The sequence below is a fragment of the Solanum lycopersicum genome, chromosome 3 (assembly GCF_036512215.1).
Source record: "Solanum lycopersicum chromosome 3, SLM_r2.1".
In the NCBI taxonomy this organism is placed as follows: domain Eukaryota; kingdom Viridiplantae; phylum Streptophyta; class Magnoliopsida; order Solanales; family Solanaceae; genus Solanum; species Solanum lycopersicum.
In genome coordinates, this window is record NC_090802.1 from 66,826,432 (window position 1) to 66,846,858 (window position 20,427).

The following is a 20,427-nucleotide window of genomic DNA, read 5'->3' on the forward strand; positions in this document are numbered from 1 at the left end:
AGAAAATAATTAATGCAACATTTTGATTGCTATACCTTCTTTTACTTGGGTTAATTTTTTATCCCCAACTTCTTGAGTTGGTGGTCTACTGCAAATTAAAGTGTCTATCTACCTCTCAAGTAACGCTCGCATACGCAGTATTCTTCGCCCATCAAATTCAATTTGTGAAATTATACTAAATATGTTGTTTAACCTCAAGTAGTTCTATGAGAATTGGTAAGTGTAGGAAAGTGAAACCCTACTCAAAAATGTAAAAGGGAAAGTCACTATGAATAGGGATAGAGACTAGACAAGAATGATTGGACGTTAACCACTTCCTCAGCAATCTAAAGTGATCGATATCCCCACATATATATACTATATGCTAGCTATATGATTTTATTATAAAGAATTACCTGACATGCACGAAAGCACTGACCCCCAAATATAATTACTGAAAAAAGAAGAAATACTCCATTGGTTACCTGTCTTGTTCACTGTTTTCATACACAAAATTTTAGGCATGATAAGTTAGGCCCCTTTCTTGGACTTGCCGACTTTTCCTATGCTTTAGGCTACTGTACACAAATTCGGTTCATTTGAAAAATAAAAAACATACATAAATAAAGTGTTAATATAATTTGATCTATCTTCCGGGTGTGCATTGACTCAAATTTCTATAGAGTTAGAAAAAGTAAACATACACATCCTAGGGTGTGCATTGACTCAAATTTGTATTAAGTTAGAAAAAATAAATATACACATCTACGTCGTACCGTACGCATCAGTATATCCACTTGATTTATTTAATACAAATTTAAGTGTCTACTCATGCACTACACTCAAACATTTTATGGGTATAGATACTAGTTGAGTTAAAGTTATAAGGACATACTTATAAGTAATGTCTTTGAGAAATATTGGGCAAACAACAAGAAACTACAATCTAGCGAAAAAACTAATCTCAGTCTTCATTAAATTTTAAAAATAAATTCTACAATTCATGCCAAGAATGCCATCGAAACCGTCTTATCTACTTTCATAAAGTAGGAACAAAACTCAATACACATAACCCATCTTAGACTACACTTATGAAATTATACTAACTATATTGTTGCTAACTTGCTATTCAACGACTCACAGTGGAGTTAAACAAGATGACTACATTAATCGAGGGATGCATGTGATGGTCGGCCCATTTCCAGTTCTCGACTTCTAAAGTCCAAATGTTTGAATAAGCAATAAAGAGTAGAAACAGTGAAAAGTAGCCATATTGTCATGGAGTTTTAAGAAGGTTTCAGATTCCAAAGGTAAAACTCCACGATAATAATGTCCTGAAATTGCACCTAAAGAGTTTAAAGTTGGCTATTTGTGAATTATCACAACGGAAATTATAGTCCGACACTAATACGGACTGTCGAATTATAAGAATGTCAAGTTCACTAAATCCAACGAAAAGAATATTTATCTAACCTGCATTGGCATGTAGTCCTTAAAATATACTTCTCCAACGATGAACAAGCTTGCAGTTACTCAATTCGACTGCAGATAACATGAAGCTAAGATATCCAATTATTAACGCATTGACACTTTCAGGATCCAAGACCAAAACTTTTTATCTCACATTTCACAAATGAACGGCAGTTAATATTATCTGGAGGAAAAAAGCATGTCCCCAGATATTGTACTTACTCTAGGGTTGTAACATGATCAAATATAGAATACAACACTGAAATCTTCGAGCCACTACTGATAAATAGGTTTCACTTCATAAAGTTGAAAAAACTCTAGCTATTCTCATTGTATAGCTCATTCTTCAATAGTAATACCTGGCACATGGATCCTACCAGATCAGCATATAGAACTAGCAGCGCCACTATCTGGCTCAATCAGGTCTTCAATGGAGCCTTCTTTTCACGGTCAGATATACGAGAAGGAGCATTAGAATGTGATTTGAATCGGCCTCTACCTCCTCCATCTTCCTTCTCCTGCATAACGTAAACTATTTGTGAGCATCACAGGCATCAACTTTCTCTGGAACACCTAGTTTGATGACATTGGCACCAAACTACACCTCTATACATCTTAACCTTAGCTGTCCTAACTTCCTCATCCTGGGTGCTTTGGTCGATAAGACCACTCATACTTCTGTGACACAAATTCCTATGCAATTAGACTAGAAAGAAGCTAATGGCATTGCATGTTGCCTGAAGAAATGCCAAATCACCATATGATCATGAAGCTTATACACCTGTGAATATGATGGCCAGAAGAAATAGCTCGATATGCCAGAGCTGATAACACTATTGATGGAGAGCAAATGTGAAAAGCACAAGCAGAAATCCTTTACCTTTTTCTTAACAATCTGCACCACATCTTCATCCTCAAGCATTTGAGCAAGGCCACAATGCTGGGGGGAGTGCCTTGCACTAGTACCCCAAACCAACACATACTTCACATCCTTAACAAGACTCCGATGTATGTGATTACAGAAATCTTCTACCGTACAGCCACCTCTATCCTAAAATCATTAACAACAAAGAAGATGCATCAACACAATTAGAGAAAAGTAATGAGCAGGAAATTAATTCTTTCCCTCTGTGGGGGTTCTCAAGTTACTATTTTTAACATGAAACCATCTCCACCAATCTATGATCAGTGAATGAAATTTCTAGAGTAACCAAGCATGGAAAAAAAAAGAAGCGAATCTTCAAGCATGATCTGCAACATAACATACAGCAGAAAGCACCACTGGATCTGTGAAGTCTGGTTGCTGGCCTTGAGGCTTTGTGTAAACTCTGACAAGACCCATCGCTTCCCACATTTTTGCAAGCAATCTATCCAGATTCAGCTGTATCATTAAAATAAATGCAAACATTAACTATATAGACAATGCAGGAAACTTCTAAAGAGCATGTCAGTATGTAGAGATCGTTTGCCAAATTCAAAAATCAGAGGAAGTGAACCCATTATTCAAAAGCCATGTCCAAATCGGGCAAAGGAAAACAAAGTAAATCTTTTCTGTTCCATCATCAAGATCAAAAACCAACTTGGAAGTATCTTAGTGACCATAAGAGTGTTCTTATTTGCAGAAGGATAAACTACAGGTAAGAAGATTCTCCTGGTCAAACCAAGTTTTGGAAATTCTCCAGAGCCACGCAAAAGAAAGACTTCATATACTATCATGAGCTGCAATTAACTTTATGCGCACCCAAATATGTTATTTGATCTTGGAACCAATATATATGTTTGCAAATGTCCAATAACAACGAATTATAATGATTGTAGTACCTTGACACAAAATTAGATAAGAGCAATGAGCTTATGGGTCACCAAAACATGCTATAGCTCATCTCATCTGCTAATGAATCTCACAAAATTTTGAAATACCTTCATGTTGCAGCTGATGACAACAGAGTTTGGCTGTCTGGCTAATCTGTCTACATCATCAATACCAACAACATCTATCTTGTTGTAGACATATATGCACTTCATGTATTTACGATTGCCCTCAATAACATCAATAAGGTCATCCACTGTGGCATCTTCACGAAATAACACCTAAAAAGGTGAACAAAAAGACAATAAGGTAGAGAAACAAAGCAGAAGAAAAAAATTCAAACTGGAGTTTCTCAATGATAAAAATCCCACGTTCTACAATACCTCAGCATTGTGGATCTTGTATTCATGCAGTATTTGATAGCATAGCTTCTCATCCACATGTGTCAGATGCAGAGTGCTATTGAAAGAAATTCCACCAGTCTTTTTCTTCTTGAAGTATATCTGCAACCATTGCACAATTTAAGTTAAGCCCTGAAATCAATCTGGTCCATCGGAAGATACACAACCAATGATGGCATGGATTTTAAATTAACATTTTAAATACCACGAAAAAGTCTCTTCTAGACAGAAACATTGTGAGAAGAACATTTTCTCGATAACTACTTAAGGACAGGAAGGAACCAAGATCTATAAAAGTGCAATAATGATATGGCAGGCTAGTAGTGCGAATAAGCTATTAACTATTGAAGAGAACTTCTAGAAACATGTGGAAGTCAATGGAATAAAAAAAACAGATAGAGAAAAGGAGACAAATGAATATATATATATGTTATCAGAACAAGGACACAGAACCGCAATATGAATAACATAGCATAATGGATCACCTGAGGAGGTTTCTTGTTTAGTCGCAGGCCCACCGCTTCCAGCTCCTTTGTCAATATTTGCCGATGGCCTTCACTCTGATGTTGTATATTTAATTAAGACTCGAGCGAATCAACGAAAAAAAGAAAGCATAAGCTAACAGAAAGTCTGGACAGAGAGATGACTTAATTCTAAATTCAATTTAACATGTAATGAAACATTGATATTCTTCGAGATTAATGCTGGAAATGAGAATATAAACCTAAACAAACTCTTCTTTTATAATTTTCCATTTTTTGGTACCATGTGTGCGGTGTGCCTTCTTTTTCTGTTTCTTCTCTATACCACTGAGATCAGAGAACAATATGTACTATGTTTTTTGGGTCATATAATATTATGCTGTTTGTAATTTTTTTCTGTATTACCAAGCATAATTAGTTTTTTAATAGGTGAGAGCATATATAGAGGGATCATCCCCAGGTGTTCACCAGCTGAGAAACAGACCAACTTCATTTCTTTTAGTTATTTGGTTTTTTTTCAATGACACTTTCACCTTCAACTCTGGCCGTGCCAACTCAGCCCAAGCTCGACTCTGCTACAAGGATTGAGGCGGGCTCAGAGCAGCTTAATTTAGTACAGCCTGAGCTTGGGCGGGGCTGAGGTGCAATTGTAACGAAACGAATATGACCAAAAGAGGATAAAAATAAACCTCAACAGGCACAATGATCATCACTTACTTTTGAAGCATCGAGAACCATTAATACAATGTCCGCTGACTTAGAAACAGCAATGACCTGTTTAAAATGACTATTGTTCAGAGATTGTAGCGCCAGCAACTATACAAATTACAACATAAATTGTTTGTCAATTTGCTAAAGCCATCTTCAATGTACCTGCCTACCACGACCCTTGCCTTCAGATGCACCTTCAATGATTCCCGGAAGATCAAGCAATTGAATTTTAGTATCATTGTAATGGATAATACCAGGGATGCAAGTAAGTGTTGTGAACTCATATGATGCAGCTTCAGAATGTGTTCCTGTCAACATTGTAAGGAGTGTAGACTTTCCCACACTAACAAAAAGAAAAACCAAAGAAGGTTAATAGCCTATCTGGACAAACTTTTGAAATGTCTACAACAATGGTGAAAAGATAAAATAAAGAACACTTATTTTACATGCTTTTGAAATCTCTCCTTATTTTGCAAGCTTTTTAAATCACTCCCTTTTTAATGACAACATGTAGGTGCTTTACGGCTCAAACGGGTGGGGGCTTTCTATTTGCTTGCAATGCCTGTAGTAAGCCTTTAGTTAGAAGTAGAACTGCAGAAGTAGAGGGCGCCGTTTGCCCCACACTTACAATGAGACTAAGTGAATTTGCAAGCTTACCCAACCTATTTTAGTTTTAAAATTCCAAGTGGATGAATCAAAATCTTGAGATGAATAATTGGAATCCATAGTTGTGATGCATTGTTGTGAATCTCGATCTAAAGGCTTTTTGTTGAACTAGCTACAAGGAGGGGGGAGTATGGAAAGATAAAATATGGAACCTAATAGAAATGTAGATAATGTAAATAGATTGTGTTGCATGATTTCTTTGTCTGTTCTTAAAGTTTAGGGCAAGACTTGATAACAAACACCACCACAGGTCAATGTGGTGGTCACTGGTCCACCACAAAGCTGCTGTATAAGGGGAGGTAGAATTCCAAACCTTTTCTCTCGAGTATACCCATTACCAAAAACTATACGTCACTTTGGGATACATGCTCATAGCCAAAGTCAACCAAAAAAAAAAAAGAGCTCGGACTCTTTTCTTTTTAGTTCCACTGAAACTTATTGGTGTTAAATTTAAGAGTTGTTAAACTAAGTCAGGAGTTACAAATCATAACATGCAAGCTTATTTATCTATTTAGAGAATATTTATCTTTTAATGATGCCCATATCTTATTGAAATTAGACAAATTTACTACCAGAAAATAAGTGTTTTAACCAATATTTGTGAGCCAATTTTCTAATTGATTAATAGGTGCCAACTTATATGCATTTTCTTTTCGCAAGTTATAACTTAGAAACGCTTCTTCAAAAGAATTTTGGCAAAACACAAACTACTAACGAAAGCAGTTCTCAAACAAGTTAACCAAATACTACGACACCATGGTGCATGTAGTTAAGGCAAGTGCAGACTGAAATAGTGTGCCTCACTACCACATAGGATCAGTTATTATGTCTTAGTTTAAAATCATGCCCAGTTCTCCTCGCCTAAAAATATTAGAAAGGGGGCATTAGTAAAATAGTTAAATGATGAGGATCAACCTTCTACTCCCATTACCAAACTGGGCGTACTTACAATGTCACTTAAAGTCACCAAGATTCAGATTAAGTTAACACTATTTATATGTTCTTCCATGCTAAATCTCATGTCAAAGAGCATCAGGCATCAGCATCTTCAGTTACTAAAGTTCAATATATCTTACCAAGGAAGGAAATCAAAAACTATAAGAAGTGATCAAAAGTAATTAATGGTTCAATTACATAAACACATCAGAAGTCGGAACTATGAGTATATCAAATGCTTTGGAAATTGTTCTGCCTGATGACAATTCAACTTTAATGACTGGCCGAAAATCACGAAAAAAGGGAAATGACAAACCTTGGAAATCCTATCAGTGCAACACGTCCATGGCCAAATTTTGTAACTTCGAAACCTTCTCCAGCACCACTAGAACCCTATTTTACAGGCGTAATCAGGAAGTTATTGCTTGGTCTATCAGAAAAACACAAGAACATGAGAAAAGGTGGTCGCCACTGGAAAAAATAATTAGTAGAGTACAACTATTTATTGTTGATATGGTAATATAGGACACAATTATATCAAGGGAACTCCATGAGACTAAGATAACAGAAAATTGACCCCTCCCAATTAACAGTTAAAATACAAAAAAAGACATACTTTGGGGGGCTCTAACAATTGTGTCCTCAGCTTTGCTATCTTAGCCTTCAGCTGACCCAAATGATATTCTGCATGACAATTGAAGTCAATTATTAAGCTTCTGAAGACAATATTTGGGGAAAAGTTCAACAAACAGAGAGGAGTTCACTAAAGATCCTCAATCACAAAGGAATTAAGAGCATAAGAATGGATCTCCAAGGAACTCCAAGAAATGTAACAACTAATTTTCTATTGAGTATAAGTCATATGCATTGTCGGTGTAAAACAAATATTTATACAATCATGTAACTTAGAAGGAAATGACAGGTGCTTCTTGATAGAGATCAATTTATAACCTTCAAGAAATAGAAAACAACCTTCTATAATAACTAAATATATACTTGTGACGCCCCCGACGGAGGCAAGTGACAGGTCAAGCAGGATTGGCACGCTTCTAGGTTGGCAAGCTTTGGAAGATAAGGTGCACATTACACCTTGGGTGAATCCCACAGAGAGGAAAATGAAGAGTTTTATAGAGCATAAATCAAGTTCACATGGTACGCACACTTTTGAGGTTAGATGTGGCGTAGCCCAAACAGACAAATTTGTGCCACTGCCGCCCTAGGCCCATAACAGACAATAAGTGCTACGGACTTAGGTCATGACAATACTAACTAGTGTAAGAAAACCTTTACACTGTCCAAGCATACAGCTTAAGCTATTTTCTTCTATACATAAGACGAAAATGTAACAAATCGTTGAGTCACAAACAAATATAATCCTGTGCTAATTGGCAAAGGGTGATCTCTTTTGACAACATTCCAGCTTTGAAATCTCGTTTCTGAATTTTGAATATCCAGTGGTGCCCCATTAAAGAAGATGGTGTCCTTTTTAGGACTAAAAACTCTATAGTTCTAATCTACCAATGTTGAACAGACTCTAAGTAGGCTTTCTGAGTGTTTATGTTGATTAATGTGCACTAAGACTGAGAGGCTATGAGGATTCATTGATGGTGATGCCTAATGGGGCTTCAGTAACAATAATAGCATTTCTTGTCTGAATTATAGCTTAAACTCTAAGTGAAACCAACATTATAAGCCAGTAGTATAAGACACAACCTATAGGTACAATAAATGCTTTAGTGATGAGACTATGGAAGTTACCAGTTGCTTTATTTTTCTGGGTACGAGCCATCTCGGCTTCAATTTCTTTGATCCTCTCTACGATCCCCATGGTTCTCTAGTTTATCTGCATAAACATATAGAAGAGAAAAGATCAAGTTCAGTCCAATAAACAGTCCCATGACAAAAGTGATGCTCAAGAAAAGTACACACAACCGAACAACTAATTTTTTAAGGAAAAAAAATGTTGCAGTGAAAAGACTGACAAGCAGAACAAGGAAGGCAGACCCATAGGTCGTTCGTGTCACATGTATAATGTATTTAAGAAATGGAACTAATGCAGAGGAAAATAGTAGGAGAAATGGTTTTCTGTGCTATAATGGACTATAATTATAAGCAGTAAAAGATCAAAAAAAATCCCAAGGACACGAGTTGGGAATTAAATGGGACTTGTTATGTTTTAACTTCCACTTGAAACCACCAAATAGAAAATGTTCGAAAACGAGGAGTGAGCATAAAGTGGATAGACATATCATACAAATAGATAAAAGAAATCAAACAATAGGCGATAGTAATGGAGTATCAAACTGTGAGGCCACTCTAGACTCTAGTACATATAGATTGGAAAAATTGGAGGCAAGTAAAAGCAGAAATTAACCAATACTTACACAAAAAATGAGTTGTGTGATTAATACTCTTCATACTCAAATCTTAGTGTTATTAAAGATGTCAACTAGCAAATAACCTAACATACTAACATTAACCTACGGGCTCATTGGGATATACCGATTCGATTTGACCTCCTTTTTTTTTTAATAAATTCCACTTAGCTAGAAAAGCTCAATTCAGAATACGAGACAGTATGCTTAAGTCAATGCGTGATTTAGCAGAATATTTAACAAAGAGAAAACAATAGGAATGGAATTGTGCATAAACTAAGCAGTTTTATGAACTTAAGCAGCTCTTACTTCTAACTACGCAGCTCAATTGAGATTCCGGCGGCCGGCCACTGGATTCTGCTTCTCCGCCGATTGAGTAAGTTGGAAGCAAAAGATAGCAGAAGAAGAGCAGCCGTTCGCCGACGAGGAGGAGGGTTCAGAATGAAGAATACCTCAACTTGGAGCCCTCATTTTTAATTTTAACTTTATACACTTCTATTTCGTGACAGTAAGAAATATTTCCATTAATTTCATTTATTCAAAAAAAAAATAATACAAATTATTGATAATCTAGTAATGATAGTAATTGACGTTGTTGTATACTACTAAAATATATATATATTAGAGTGGTTTGATTTAAAATTATAATCCTTAAATAGTTCTATCCCAAATTTGATAGGGAATAAAATAAGTTATTCAGAACTAAATTTAAAAATAAAATTTATTTCATAATGATGTGCCTCATTTTTATTTATTTCGAGATATTTCATCTTATCTCATGTAACAAGCAAATACTAACATATAGATTGTATATTTCAAAAATATTTTCGCATTTATATTTTCCCATTTTATAAGATTAGTAAAATTTTATATTCCAAACAATAATTTATAACTTCAACATCACCATGCGATTTCTTGTTTATTATATACTCCCTTTTGCAACATTTTAATAATTTTGAGTGCATACATCCAACGAGCATATGATGAAACCTATTAACCTGTACAATTCGTTCTCCCCTATTCATGCACATTTGAGTTTGGAAGATCTACCAATTTCCATCTTACAAAAGAGCGATGACTACCTGAGGAGCGATGAATTTATTTTTATTGCATAAGATCTGAGCACACTTTATCATTTCCGGATTCAGGCATATATGTGTGTACACTTCATATATTGTTGAAGTGATTTGGTGATGAGACCTTATCATTGAGACTTGAGAGTCTGGACATCCATCATAACTGATTTTAAAAACTAGGTTGCCATAAGCTAAGATAAAGTTAAAAAGTTGTTTCACTAAGTTATCATCATCATTTTTCCTATACCAGTGTTGCTGGAATTTCCCATTTCAACACACAAAACAACGATCTTCTTTCTCAAGTTCACTGAACAAAAATCCACCACACTTTCATTTGCAGATCTGATTGTCAATACTCATCTCTCACATAACCTCATCTTTCCTTTGCTATTCATGAAGATTTGCAGGTAGCTAGCTACCTGCTCTGTTGGAGAAGACCTTAGAACAACTCTGTTATTTCTTCCTTTTAAGGTGGGGTTCAATGGAGCTTTTATATTTAAAGAACAGTAACCACCACTTTAACTGATGCGGACGCAGCAGTGCACTATACATCTTTTGACATAGTAGATCAAATCAACAACTATGCCGCAGTCTCAAACAAATGGTGATCAGCTGTAAAAATCTTAACTGCTTCATTCAAGGTCAACTCATGTCACATGGTAGATCAAATTGCTTCTTTAAAAAATGGGGGTTGTACCACCAAGAATTCACGGGCATTGGATATCGGGCAGGAAAGCTGAGCTGGGATATGGAACAATTTTCTATGTCAAATTAAAAATACTCTGGCTAGGATATGACCAACTCGAAACAATCTAAGCAGGAATAGCAATCTTACTAGCTGTCTTCTGATGTGAGAAGGAAAATAAAATTGCTCTCGACTACGCGACCTTGAATTTAAAGCTACCAAGGTGTGTACAAAAGGTTGAATCACACAAAAAGTAGCATTAGCACATGAAATATAATGCTTAGTGAACTGTTTGCCAATCACCATCGGACTTATTCCAAAAAAACAAACCTTTCTATGAAGTTGAAATTACAGGAATCCAGACCTAGCTTCATGTACACTTCTATCGCTACTACTATGTCCACTTGACTTGCATACACTAAGAACTGGTGGGATCTGACCTTGCATATCAGCAAGCTCTCTCACACGTGAGAGAATTGGCGCAGGGATCGGAACTGAAGCCTGTTTCCGGGAATTCAGAATCTGCACCATCACAGATATGAAGTTAAGAAGGATACCACGATCAGTCCCATAGTTTCCAAAAAAAAAAAAAAAGGAGGGGGGGGGGGGGGGGGGGGGGGGCTCAGCTAAGTTGCTCAAACTCAGGTGCAGATGTCCGATACGGGTGTTGATCTAGAGGTCAGATCCTTTATGATCTAAATTTATGATTCGGGGATAAGGGTTAATGTATGGATACGGGTGCGGGGACTTGGCTTAAAATAATTCAAATATCTAAAAGCAGAGTTATTAAACCTAAATTATGAGATATTATGTGGAAAAGTTTAGGAGAATATTGATGCAGATGAGAATTTGGAAGTAGTTAAAAGGAAAGGGAGTGACAATTATAAGGTTATTCCATTTTCTTCAATTTCACCTTAGTTTTTTATTACAGAAATCATTGAAGCTTTCCAGAATTTGTCCCTCTAATTTGGTCAAAGTAGCCAAAACCGGTCGACCAAAACACGAAAACCACACCCACGTTGTCTCGACACGGGTGCGGCACCAAAAGTGAAGAGCCCATGCAACTTAGATCTTCAGATAGTAAACAAATACAGAAACAAAGCCCCCCAGCTCCCCCCCCCCCCCCCCCCCCCTCTTTCTGTGCCTATACAAAATTAGAACTTTAGAACTTTTAAATATGAGACAAAAACTAGTTGTTTAAAAATGCAGTCTCCGTCTAATAGAGTAAATTCCTATAACTAATTCCTGTTGATAAGTTGAGTACTAACTACATCAACGTCCTCTAGAATACCTTACCTTCTTTATAATCTCATACAAGGTGAATCACCATTTCGACTGAAACAGAGTAAATGTATGAAGCCGTCTTATAGTTGAAACAAGTCCTTGACAAAATCATCAACAACAATGAAACAACATGCATAATAAAAATTCAAATAATGCTAACCCCTTTTTCTGCAGGCAACTGCACAAAACTAGCTTTTAGCAGATTTCTCCACTTGTCCTGCAAATACATAGATAATTTGCAGCATTACATCACATGTACAAAAAGCAGTCCCGGACTAATTTATTCCCAATGAATTCCAATTACTAGATTCTATTAAATAGACAAGCCAATACCAACCTTCAGGTCCACCGAAGTTCGATAAGGGCAAGCTGAAAAAGCAAGCCGTTTTATCTCAGACCATTTACCAGCACCATACCTGGCTACACCTTCCACTAGCTTAACAACCTCATTGATAGTCCAAGGTCGATGATGTTTTCTCCTCATTCCTCCTTTTTGGGTGGGTACAGTCACCACATTATCATCTGAATTGTCTTCAGAGCAGTCATTCACCTCTACATCATTCTCTAGCTCAACAATTTTCATCCCACTGTAATGCTCATCCTTTTCACAAGCAGCGATACGCTAGAAACAAAAGGAGTTCCACAAAATATCATCATCAATTTGAGAGGGAGAAAGGAAAATAGAGAGCCACCAACCAAAAAAAAAGTAGCACGATTCGTTTGGTTAAAGGGAGCAATATTTGACTAAAGAAATGATTTGAGAAAATCAAGCTCACACAGAATTCAAAGGCAAATAGTAGAAAAGGAAGTTGTATTTACAGGCTGTTCAGTCCATCCAGTAGATGAGCTGGTCTTGATCAGGTCATTATTTCTCTTATCATCTTCTTGTGGCCCAGATATGTCAAAAGCACTCCTTACTTGTCTGGTAGCCATGTCCATACCACTCGGCTGAAGTTTCTGCAATATTCAACTTGAAGTGCATCAATAACCCAGAGAAACAAAAATAATGTTTCCATCAGCCATAGTAGTACATGACATAATTCTGAAATTCAAAGTCTAAAAACCATGTAATTTAATTCAAAAGATAAATGATTCAACTTGATATAGATAGGCATAATGAATTCATTGAGAAACACACACACACACACTGACATGCACATAGTATGTTGGAAATGCAAACAGAGAATCATCTGACAAATGCAGTTCAAACTGAAAATAAATAATCTATGCAAGGAAGAAGAGTATAGCAAAATTGCAAGTAATCCAAGTAGCCCAAAAGTTTCATTCACATGTATAGGGAGTAAATCATGTCTATATGCAGGGTTTATACTCATAGAAACAATTATAAATTGTAAGTCCCAATATACAAATACATGCTAGGAATGAGCCATGTAAGCATTTATAAGTCTATATTTAAGATATTTATATTACCAAAAGAGGCATGAAGTTCTCACGCGGACGGCTCCTTCGAATCCGAGAAACAAATGGAATTTGCACCCCAGAACCTCCCAGAGAATCTTGCCTGGTGACCAGAGGTCTCGCATATGACCTCACATTTTTGGTGGGCCTTATATGAGTTTCTGGACATGCAAATTGGTATCTGGGGATTTTTTCTGGTGATGCTAACTTTTCACTGGTTTCCCTAGATTCTATTTCTGAAAGCTCTTCAATATATCTTTTTGTTGGTTTGCGAGCTCTTTTGGCTGTTATCTGCTCTGCGTTCAAATCTTTAGTAACATTACAACTTTCTAAGGCTGAACTGGAAACATCTGCCCCAGAAAGATCAGCAGCATCATTTATTTTATTATCATGATCACTAAACGACCCTCTAGAGTTTAAATTTGCCACTCCATCTTCAGAATCTGCAGAAATTCTGCTTTTTTCACGATGACATATTTGTTCTTCACCTTTTTTCACCACTACATTATCTCTTATTATGAAAGTAGTGCATGAAAAATCACATGAATTGGTCAGCCCCATGGTAATCCTCCTCTTAAGCCACTGTTTGTCCTTGACGGAAGTTTCCCTTCCAAAAGTTGCTTTAAAAGTTTCCTGAAGTTCTTTAACTGGTAGATCATCTAAACATATCTTTCCCTCCAACTTTGAAAAGTCTGGCTTCCAACTAGAACCAGCAGCAGAAGTTGATGGTGTATCCTCATTTGGTGCATCCTGGGAATGGGAGCATACATCGTTCCTCACAGAGTGGTCGACATTACTGAGTTCTGAGAGAGGAGCCAATCCATGAACAGCCACCTGGAAGTTTATTCCAGTCTAAATCAGTCAAAGACGACTAATATGTCGCAATACAGTCACTACTAACATTAGTAGAAGCAAAACGAAGTATACAAAAACCATAATATACTTCTTTTGACTTTCTAGTGTCACACAAAAGAGAAACACTATTGTGAATGGTTCAAAATCAAACAATTAAAGTTGACCACGAAGAATTTTTTTGTCGACACAGTAAACATGTCAAATAAGTTGAGCCAAACTAGTTATTTCCAACAATATGAATCCTCTGAATCAATTCCACACAATTCAGGCTCATGTCAGCCAATGTAAAGCACTCCTAGGTGAGTAGCAACATATTGTTCCTTCACAGCAACCCTCCTCCTATCTTTAATATGATAGTCAGCACACTGAAACACCCTCCTTTATCTAACAGACTAACACAATATCTCATACTAAAAAATCACTCTCTACATCTTTTTGTTCTATTCTATATGGCACTCTTTCCATTTCAATTTATTCCAAATGTCAGATTCTAAACTTGTAAACTGTTTAACATTAGCCAATGGCAAGAGGCAAGGCGAGGCGACCATTCATCGCCTTTTAGCTTTGTGGCGAGGCGATCTTCAAAAGGCGACGCTATGACGACAAAAGGCTAGAGGCAGGGGGCGAGAAAGGCTAGAAAGGTGTCGCCTTTTGTATTTTCTTAAAAAAAAAGGCGACCAATCTAGGGTTTTAAAAGTTAAAAGGTAATTTTAGGATTTTTGACTAGACTCCTCCAGCAAATAGCCAGGCTTTTCCAGTGACTCCAAAGTCTAACCAATACATATTTCTTCTTTTTTTGAGAAAGTTAACATAATACATATTTCTTTTTTTTTTCTTCAGACTTGAGTCACTTCTACCTTTGTTTTGACTTTTGTTCTTTTCTTTCTCATTCAAGTTCTAGACTTTTAGTATGTACTATCTATTTTTACTTTTTGAATTGAAAAAATTGTTAATATGTTATTGTTTGGTTATTTACATATGCAATTAAATATTTTAATTTTTTGGTATTAAAGGGTGTTCGCCTCGCCTCGTGGCGAGGCAGACCCTTGTCGCCTTTTATCGCCTTTCGACGTCCAAAACACTACATTAAACATATCATTTTACCTTTAATGGCATACTTCTATAACCAGATAAATGTTATAGCATTTTTAAGATCAAAATATAGTCTTTCCTTTCTAACTCCACAGTGCAACCCAGTCAAATACCACCATACAAAAAATGAGAGAAAGGAAGTACGAAAAAGGCCCTAGAACAAGGAGATGTAGAAAGCAAAGCTGAAGAGTGCAACTTACATACCTTATTAGGAGCATCTATTTTTCCCAAGTCAGGCACTGAGTCAACCAACACATTTGACTTTTCTGCACTAACAACAGGATATTCAGACTATAATTTATCAGAAAATGATACTCATTGAGGGAAGGCCAAAAAGAACCATCCTTTAGCCCCAATAAATAGTCATAAATTTTGATGAAGACAAGTTAATTATTTAAAATCAAGTTCTAAACCTTCTGTAACTTGAAATGAATTTCTCTCAAGAGGGTATCCTTCAGTTACGCAGGATTCTGAAATCTGTCTGGTATCTGGGACAAGCTTGGATTCACACTTATCATCTTCAAGCAAGTCCTCAACTACCATAATTTCATCTTGAGTTGCTGGGACTAATCTTCCATCGCCATCAACCTACACAATTGTAATAAACATCAATTACTCTCTAAAACCACATCAAACATGGTTCTCCGGCTACAAGTAGAATGTCTGATTTACCTTTACAACTTGGGAAAAAAGTTCTAGAGAGAGTTGGAGGAAAAATATAATCCTCCTAATAGAATTCTAACAAATATTGACCCAACACATAAAAGCCACTGAGAGTTGTAAAATAGGACCAACTGGAAAAAAAATTATGAGGAGAAGAAATGTCAACCACAAAACAAAAGGTAACTAGAAGGCAGTGTAGAAAGAAAACACCTTTCTAGAACTACCTTTCTGAAAAATCCAGAACTTGTAATTATTTCTGACAAGATTTAGGATGGAAACCTTAATCAAAAGGATGATGGTGATGTTAATTAGTCCTTCCATCCCAATTTAAGTGTCTACCTTTCCTTTTTGGTATGTCCCAAAAGTGTGCCTGTTTCTATAATCATTTCTATATTTAGTGAGTTTTCAGTTCCAACATGGCAAGTGTAAGACCACGAGATTTAAAGGACTAGAGACATCTTTAATTTAAGAACACAAAATTAAAAAGTAAAAACTTTGTGCCTAGTTAAACTGAGAAACTCAATTTGGGATGGACGAAGTACTATATAGAGTGAGCTCAAGGAATACTTCTTTCTAATTAGTCTTAACCTAGAGCTATTCGCTGAACTTATGATCTAAAAACAAGGGAGCTCTAGGTAATCACCTAAAATTTTCTCAAGAAACTATCTCACCACCACCACCCTTTCCCATTTGATGAGTACAATAAAATTCTCTTTCAACTCTCTTTGCCTGCGGATTTAACCTTTAGCTGCTTTCCTATCCCCAAATACAAATCTGAACCTTCTTTCATTTTTTCTTTTTTTTTTTGAGAATTAGTACATACATTCTTCCATTTTTTTATCAATATAGAAGCAAACGATTCATATAATCTTTTTAAACACTGAAATTTCTTCCATTACTTGGCCGACTGGAGACTAAAGATGGATGGTAGAAAAAAGACCACGTCATTATCAAAGAAGCTCCCTCAAAACTGTAAGTAAAACATTTGTTCCATGTTGAGGAAGCAAATCATTCTACAACCATTCGCTGATCACTAGCAACTCGGATCTTTCCATAAAGTACAAGAAAAATTAACACCCTATTATTATGCTTACAAACTATAAATAAAACATAAGTCCTTATGGTGCTTGTCAATAATTACTGTATTCATGTGTCATACCCGGACAAGCTGGTAAACAATAGGATGAGCAATCTCCTTCTCCAAAGCCCTTATTGTGCTTGTTACCGGAACAGCGCTATCCTCAAATTTGGGTTCACTTGCCTCCATTGCAAATGCATAATATGCAACTGGAATTTCTGAAACACACAAATTTGACAATTTACAACAACATACCCAAAGTGTGATACGGTGAAGATAAAGTGTACGCAAACCTTAGCCTTGCCTGGTGGAATTAAAGAGGCTATGTTACAGGAGGCCCTTACATAAATTTGATAATTTGAGAGAGAGAATTCAATAACTATGCGTCTAACAATCAAAACCTAGGGTACATGCAGAACAAAAATCCACCCAATTACAGCAATATCCGAAGAATGATTAATAAATGTATAAAAGATTCAATCAAAACTTTTAACTAAATATAATCAGAATCAACAAATACTGAAATTGAAATTGAACTCACCATAAGGGAATTCCACAAGAACAGTCACATCATTCTTCCCAGCTGAAATTCAAAATTTTGATAACAGCGCCAATTGGAAAGAAAGAAAGAAAAAAAAAAGAGAAAGAGATGCGTGAATCGAAGAGCAAAAAAAAAAATTGTATAAAAATCGAATCAAGAAATATATATTATTTTTTTGTGATTCGGGAGAGAGAAATGGTTTTTGGAATCAAGAAATAAACTGAAGTATTTTTCTTGCTTTGGGAAATTGCTCAAAAAGTTGCGGAACCGAAATATTTTTTTGTGAGGAAAGAAAATGTGACGCGTGAAGTCCGACTTAATAAAGTGGCACAGACACGGAGTATCTGATTTTTAATTATTGGGCTTAAAGACATGCATCTTAGTAATTGGATGTGTTTTAATTTGTGCTCTTGGAAGTCACTTTGAAACAATTTCAAGTAGTGTATATAAATTTAGTCAAAAATATGTACGTGAATAAATTCTAATTCTGTGCCTTACTTTAATGTGCAAAAAATTCAATAAAACATACCGCATAAAGGCAGTGTCAAAATAAGCTTACTCTTCCGTAATTTACTAGTATGCTTGGACATCTTGCATTTTCTCTAACATATGTTAGTATATTTAAGTCGAAACAGACATCGATCCCTTGCTTGCTGTAAGGAGGCGTGAAAAATGGATAGCAGTTTGTAACTACCAATGGATCTGGCTCATAATCAAAACAATTACGCTAAAAGATGCATACAGCCACAAGACGCATGAGGGATCATTCTGTAAAACAAAAGTTTTACTCTTTCTTTAATAGTCGATGAACAAAATGGATTAATTCCAAGTAAGATAGAAATGAATACGAAGTGCAATGACAACAACACCTTCCTCAGGGCAAGTTGATTTTGAACAGGCACGTTCTATTCTAACATATAAAACGAATACATCACACGCCTAGTATCTGACGGTCAGACCTAAACTAATCACCTCTTGACTTTTAACATAGACCTGCAAGCGTTTTCAGAAAAGATACAACACCAACAAAATTTAACAATTCATAAGATAACAGAGAGCAAAGACCATAAAAAACAAATAGTATAAAGGTTAAGATCCATGAATATCTAAAGAGACCTGGATTAAATAGGCAGATGAAAAAACAGACGAGAAAAGATGGAATGTAATGCAATAGTAGTTCAAAAAACTGTTGCGTGTTACAACCAAACAAATCCAAAAGGTATAACTAAACAAGAATTTTCCTTAACAATACAGTGGATAAATTATCCCAAAATATATGTGGAGATAAACTTATCATATTATTATAGAGTAAATGGTGGGATAAATTATCTTCTTGACTAGCCAATACCCCCAAGCAAACACAGGATACAATGATCTTTTGCATTCTACCCCTAAGGTGATCTCCCACAATGCAGTTTTAGGTTCTCATCCACCTCAGGTCTTCATCAACAGCTTCATAGGATGGACCTGCTAAGAACATAAATCGTAAGTAGTAACTTAACCTAATTGGAAATAGGTAAATTAGGAATTATTGAGGTTCTGTAATAACAATACATGTAGAAGTATTTTCCAAACTCCTCTATCATGAAGAATTCAAAGAAGCCTGACAAACTTCAAATTTAATCTAAGCATCGATGAGTAGCCTCTTCCACCCATTAGCAAGTGGGGGAGAGAATTAAACAATGCTAGAACTAGTCTCTGATTTTAGATATTTATATGCTCCACACACAAACTCATTTAGCACAAAAGCTCTTCTTCCAGATATGACAAATTGACAAGCTAAAAACATTATTCTATAGCACAGTAAAAAGCATCTTTCAATGTCGTTCTACAATATAGAGGGGTTAAACATACTTGATAGTATACTTGGCCATAAATCATGGTCAATCACGTGCAGGAGCAACTTATAAGCTAAAAAAGAACATGTACAGGAAATGGCTTCAAAACTGGAAGTAGGAAACAAACGTTACTTCCAATGTTTTGTACGTTAAATTTTCTGGAAAATTTTAGGGAAATGGCTTCAAAACTGGAAGTAGGAAACAAATATCATCCTGGGATTCCACACCGATCGACTACTCCCTACCATTCACATCACATCTAATCCAACCCTCCCTTTTTCAAAAATAACGGAGTACATAATATGGGGTTTGCACCACAAAAAGAGAATTCAATGGAACTAGCCAACATCCCCTCACCATCTTCACTGCTTCACCACACTCAAACATTAGAAAACATATAAGAACCCCACTTATTTTCAAAGAAACATTTACCATGACACCAAACACACCAGTAATTAGATGTTCACTCTTTTATATGAACATTAACAGGTATATACTTAAACTTACACACAAGAAAAACAATGAAGACAGTTAAGTGTCAACTCCAAGTACACTTACATAGCACATTAAAGGAATTCTGTGGGCGTAAATAGTTAATCAAAAGAGGCAATAAGTCAATTATAGAGCTGGATCCAGGTTATAGAGTATAATTTGTAGGGGAAATATTGAAAACCCCATGGATATAAACAAATTCAAGGGGCCAACCATTCTCCAAACTTTCATATAAGCATTGATCATAAACCTTTTCACGCATACAGTAATGGGAAGAGGAATAGAACAATCAATGCTCGCTTATCAGTACTGACAATCATAAAAAATATCAAGCAACAAGACACATTATGCATACATATTGATGCACAATCCAGCCCCAGGTGTATTAACAAAAAGGGGTGCTCAGACTGGAAGTAAGCCATCTCAGTCTCTAAAGAAAACGTTTACTCACCACAAATCTTTTTAAATGATTCTCAAGATTCTAGAATGTCGTACTAAGTTTAGTTTAACTTCTAATCAACCTCAATAAAAGATTCAGCGACATAAACATTTAAGTTAATCTAAAAGGAAACAG

The 20,427-nt window shown here is 35.9% G+C and overlaps 2 protein-coding genes and 1 long non-coding RNA gene across 6 annotated transcripts; all 3 read right to left on the reverse strand.

Annotated features, from left to right (window-relative positions):
- Positions 1-1,569: 1,569 nt before the first annotated feature.
- On the reverse strand, positions 1,570-9,380 carry LOC101258737 (developmentally-regulated G-protein 1). Its single transcript, XM_004235522.4, has 12 exons — positions 9,140-9,380; positions 8,214-8,298; positions 7,072-7,139; positions 6,772-6,848; positions 5,016-5,196; positions 4,860-4,916; positions 4,146-4,220; positions 3,643-3,762; positions 3,370-3,540; positions 2,717-2,830; positions 2,330-2,500; positions 1,570-1,967 (listed from the first exon to the last, which is right to left on the reverse strand). The coding sequence occupies exons 2-12, from the start codon at positions 8,281-8,283 to the stop codon at positions 1,869-1,871; spliced, it is 1,203 nt and encodes a 400-aa protein (XP_004235570.1). The 5' UTR covers positions 8,284-8,298; positions 9,140-9,380; the 3' UTR covers positions 1,570-1,868.
- Positions 9,381-10,828: 1,448 nt separating this feature from the next.
- LOC101258446 (uncharacterized) lies at positions 10,829-17,849 on the reverse strand. 4 transcript variants are annotated; one of them, XR_011220255.1, is made up of 10 exons: positions 17,524-17,812; positions 17,287-17,383; positions 17,064-17,200; positions 15,655-15,829; positions 15,446-15,507; positions 13,307-14,128; positions 12,695-12,832; positions 12,213-12,497; positions 11,888-12,092; positions 10,829-11,113 (listed from the first exon to the last, which is right to left on the reverse strand). XR_011220255.1 is itself a non-coding variant. In XM_069295656.1 (10 exons), exons 1-10 carry the CDS (start codon positions 17,524-17,526, stop codon positions 10,940-10,942), a joined length of 1,950 nt encoding a protein of 649 aa, XP_069151757.1. In that variant the 5' UTR covers positions 17,527-17,812; the 3' UTR covers positions 10,829-10,939. The 4 variants fall into 4 exon arrangements, 2 of the variants coding, with proteins under 2 accessions (XP_069151757.1, XP_019068738.2); XM_069295656.1 differs by having other exon boundaries at positions 12,036-12,092; XR_011220256.1 differs by lacking the exon at positions 17,287-17,383 and having other exon boundaries at positions 17,524-17,840.
- A 1,012-nt stretch (positions 17,850-18,861) lies between these two features.
- LOC138347378 (uncharacterized) lies at positions 18,862-20,058 on the reverse strand. The gene is made up of 2 exons (XR_011220257.1): positions 19,920-20,058; positions 18,862-18,990 (listed from the first exon to the last, which is right to left on the reverse strand). It is a non-coding gene; the product is annotated as an uncharacterized lncRNA (long non-coding RNA).
- Positions 20,059-20,427: the final 369 nt, after the last annotated feature.

Excerpts from the sequence above, each read along its gene's own strand:
- LOC101258446 (XM_069295656.1), bottom strand. Across the intron at positions 17,201-17,286 it reads AGCCTCTTTAATTCCACCAG|AAATTCCAGTTGCATATTAT; the intron begins GCAAGGCTAAGG and ends TGTGTGTTTCAG. Across the intron at positions 11,114-12,035 it reads AGTTGCCTGCAGAAAAAGGG|ATTCTGAATTCCCGGAAACA; the intron begins GTTAGCATTATT and ends GTGATGGTGCAG.
- LOC101258737 (XM_004235522.4), bottom strand. The coding sequence starts at position 8,283 with ATGGGGATCGTAGAGAGGATCAAAGAAATTGAAGCCGAGATGGCTCGT. Across the intron at positions 5,197-6,771 it reads GCACTGATAGGATTTCCAAG|TGTGGGAAAGTCTACACTCC; the intron begins GTTTGTCATTTC and ends TCTTTTTGTTAG. Across the intron at positions 1,968-2,329 it reads TGCAGATTGTTAAGAAAAAG|GAGAAGGAAGATGGAGGAGG; the intron begins GTAAAGGATTTC and ends TACGTTATGCAG.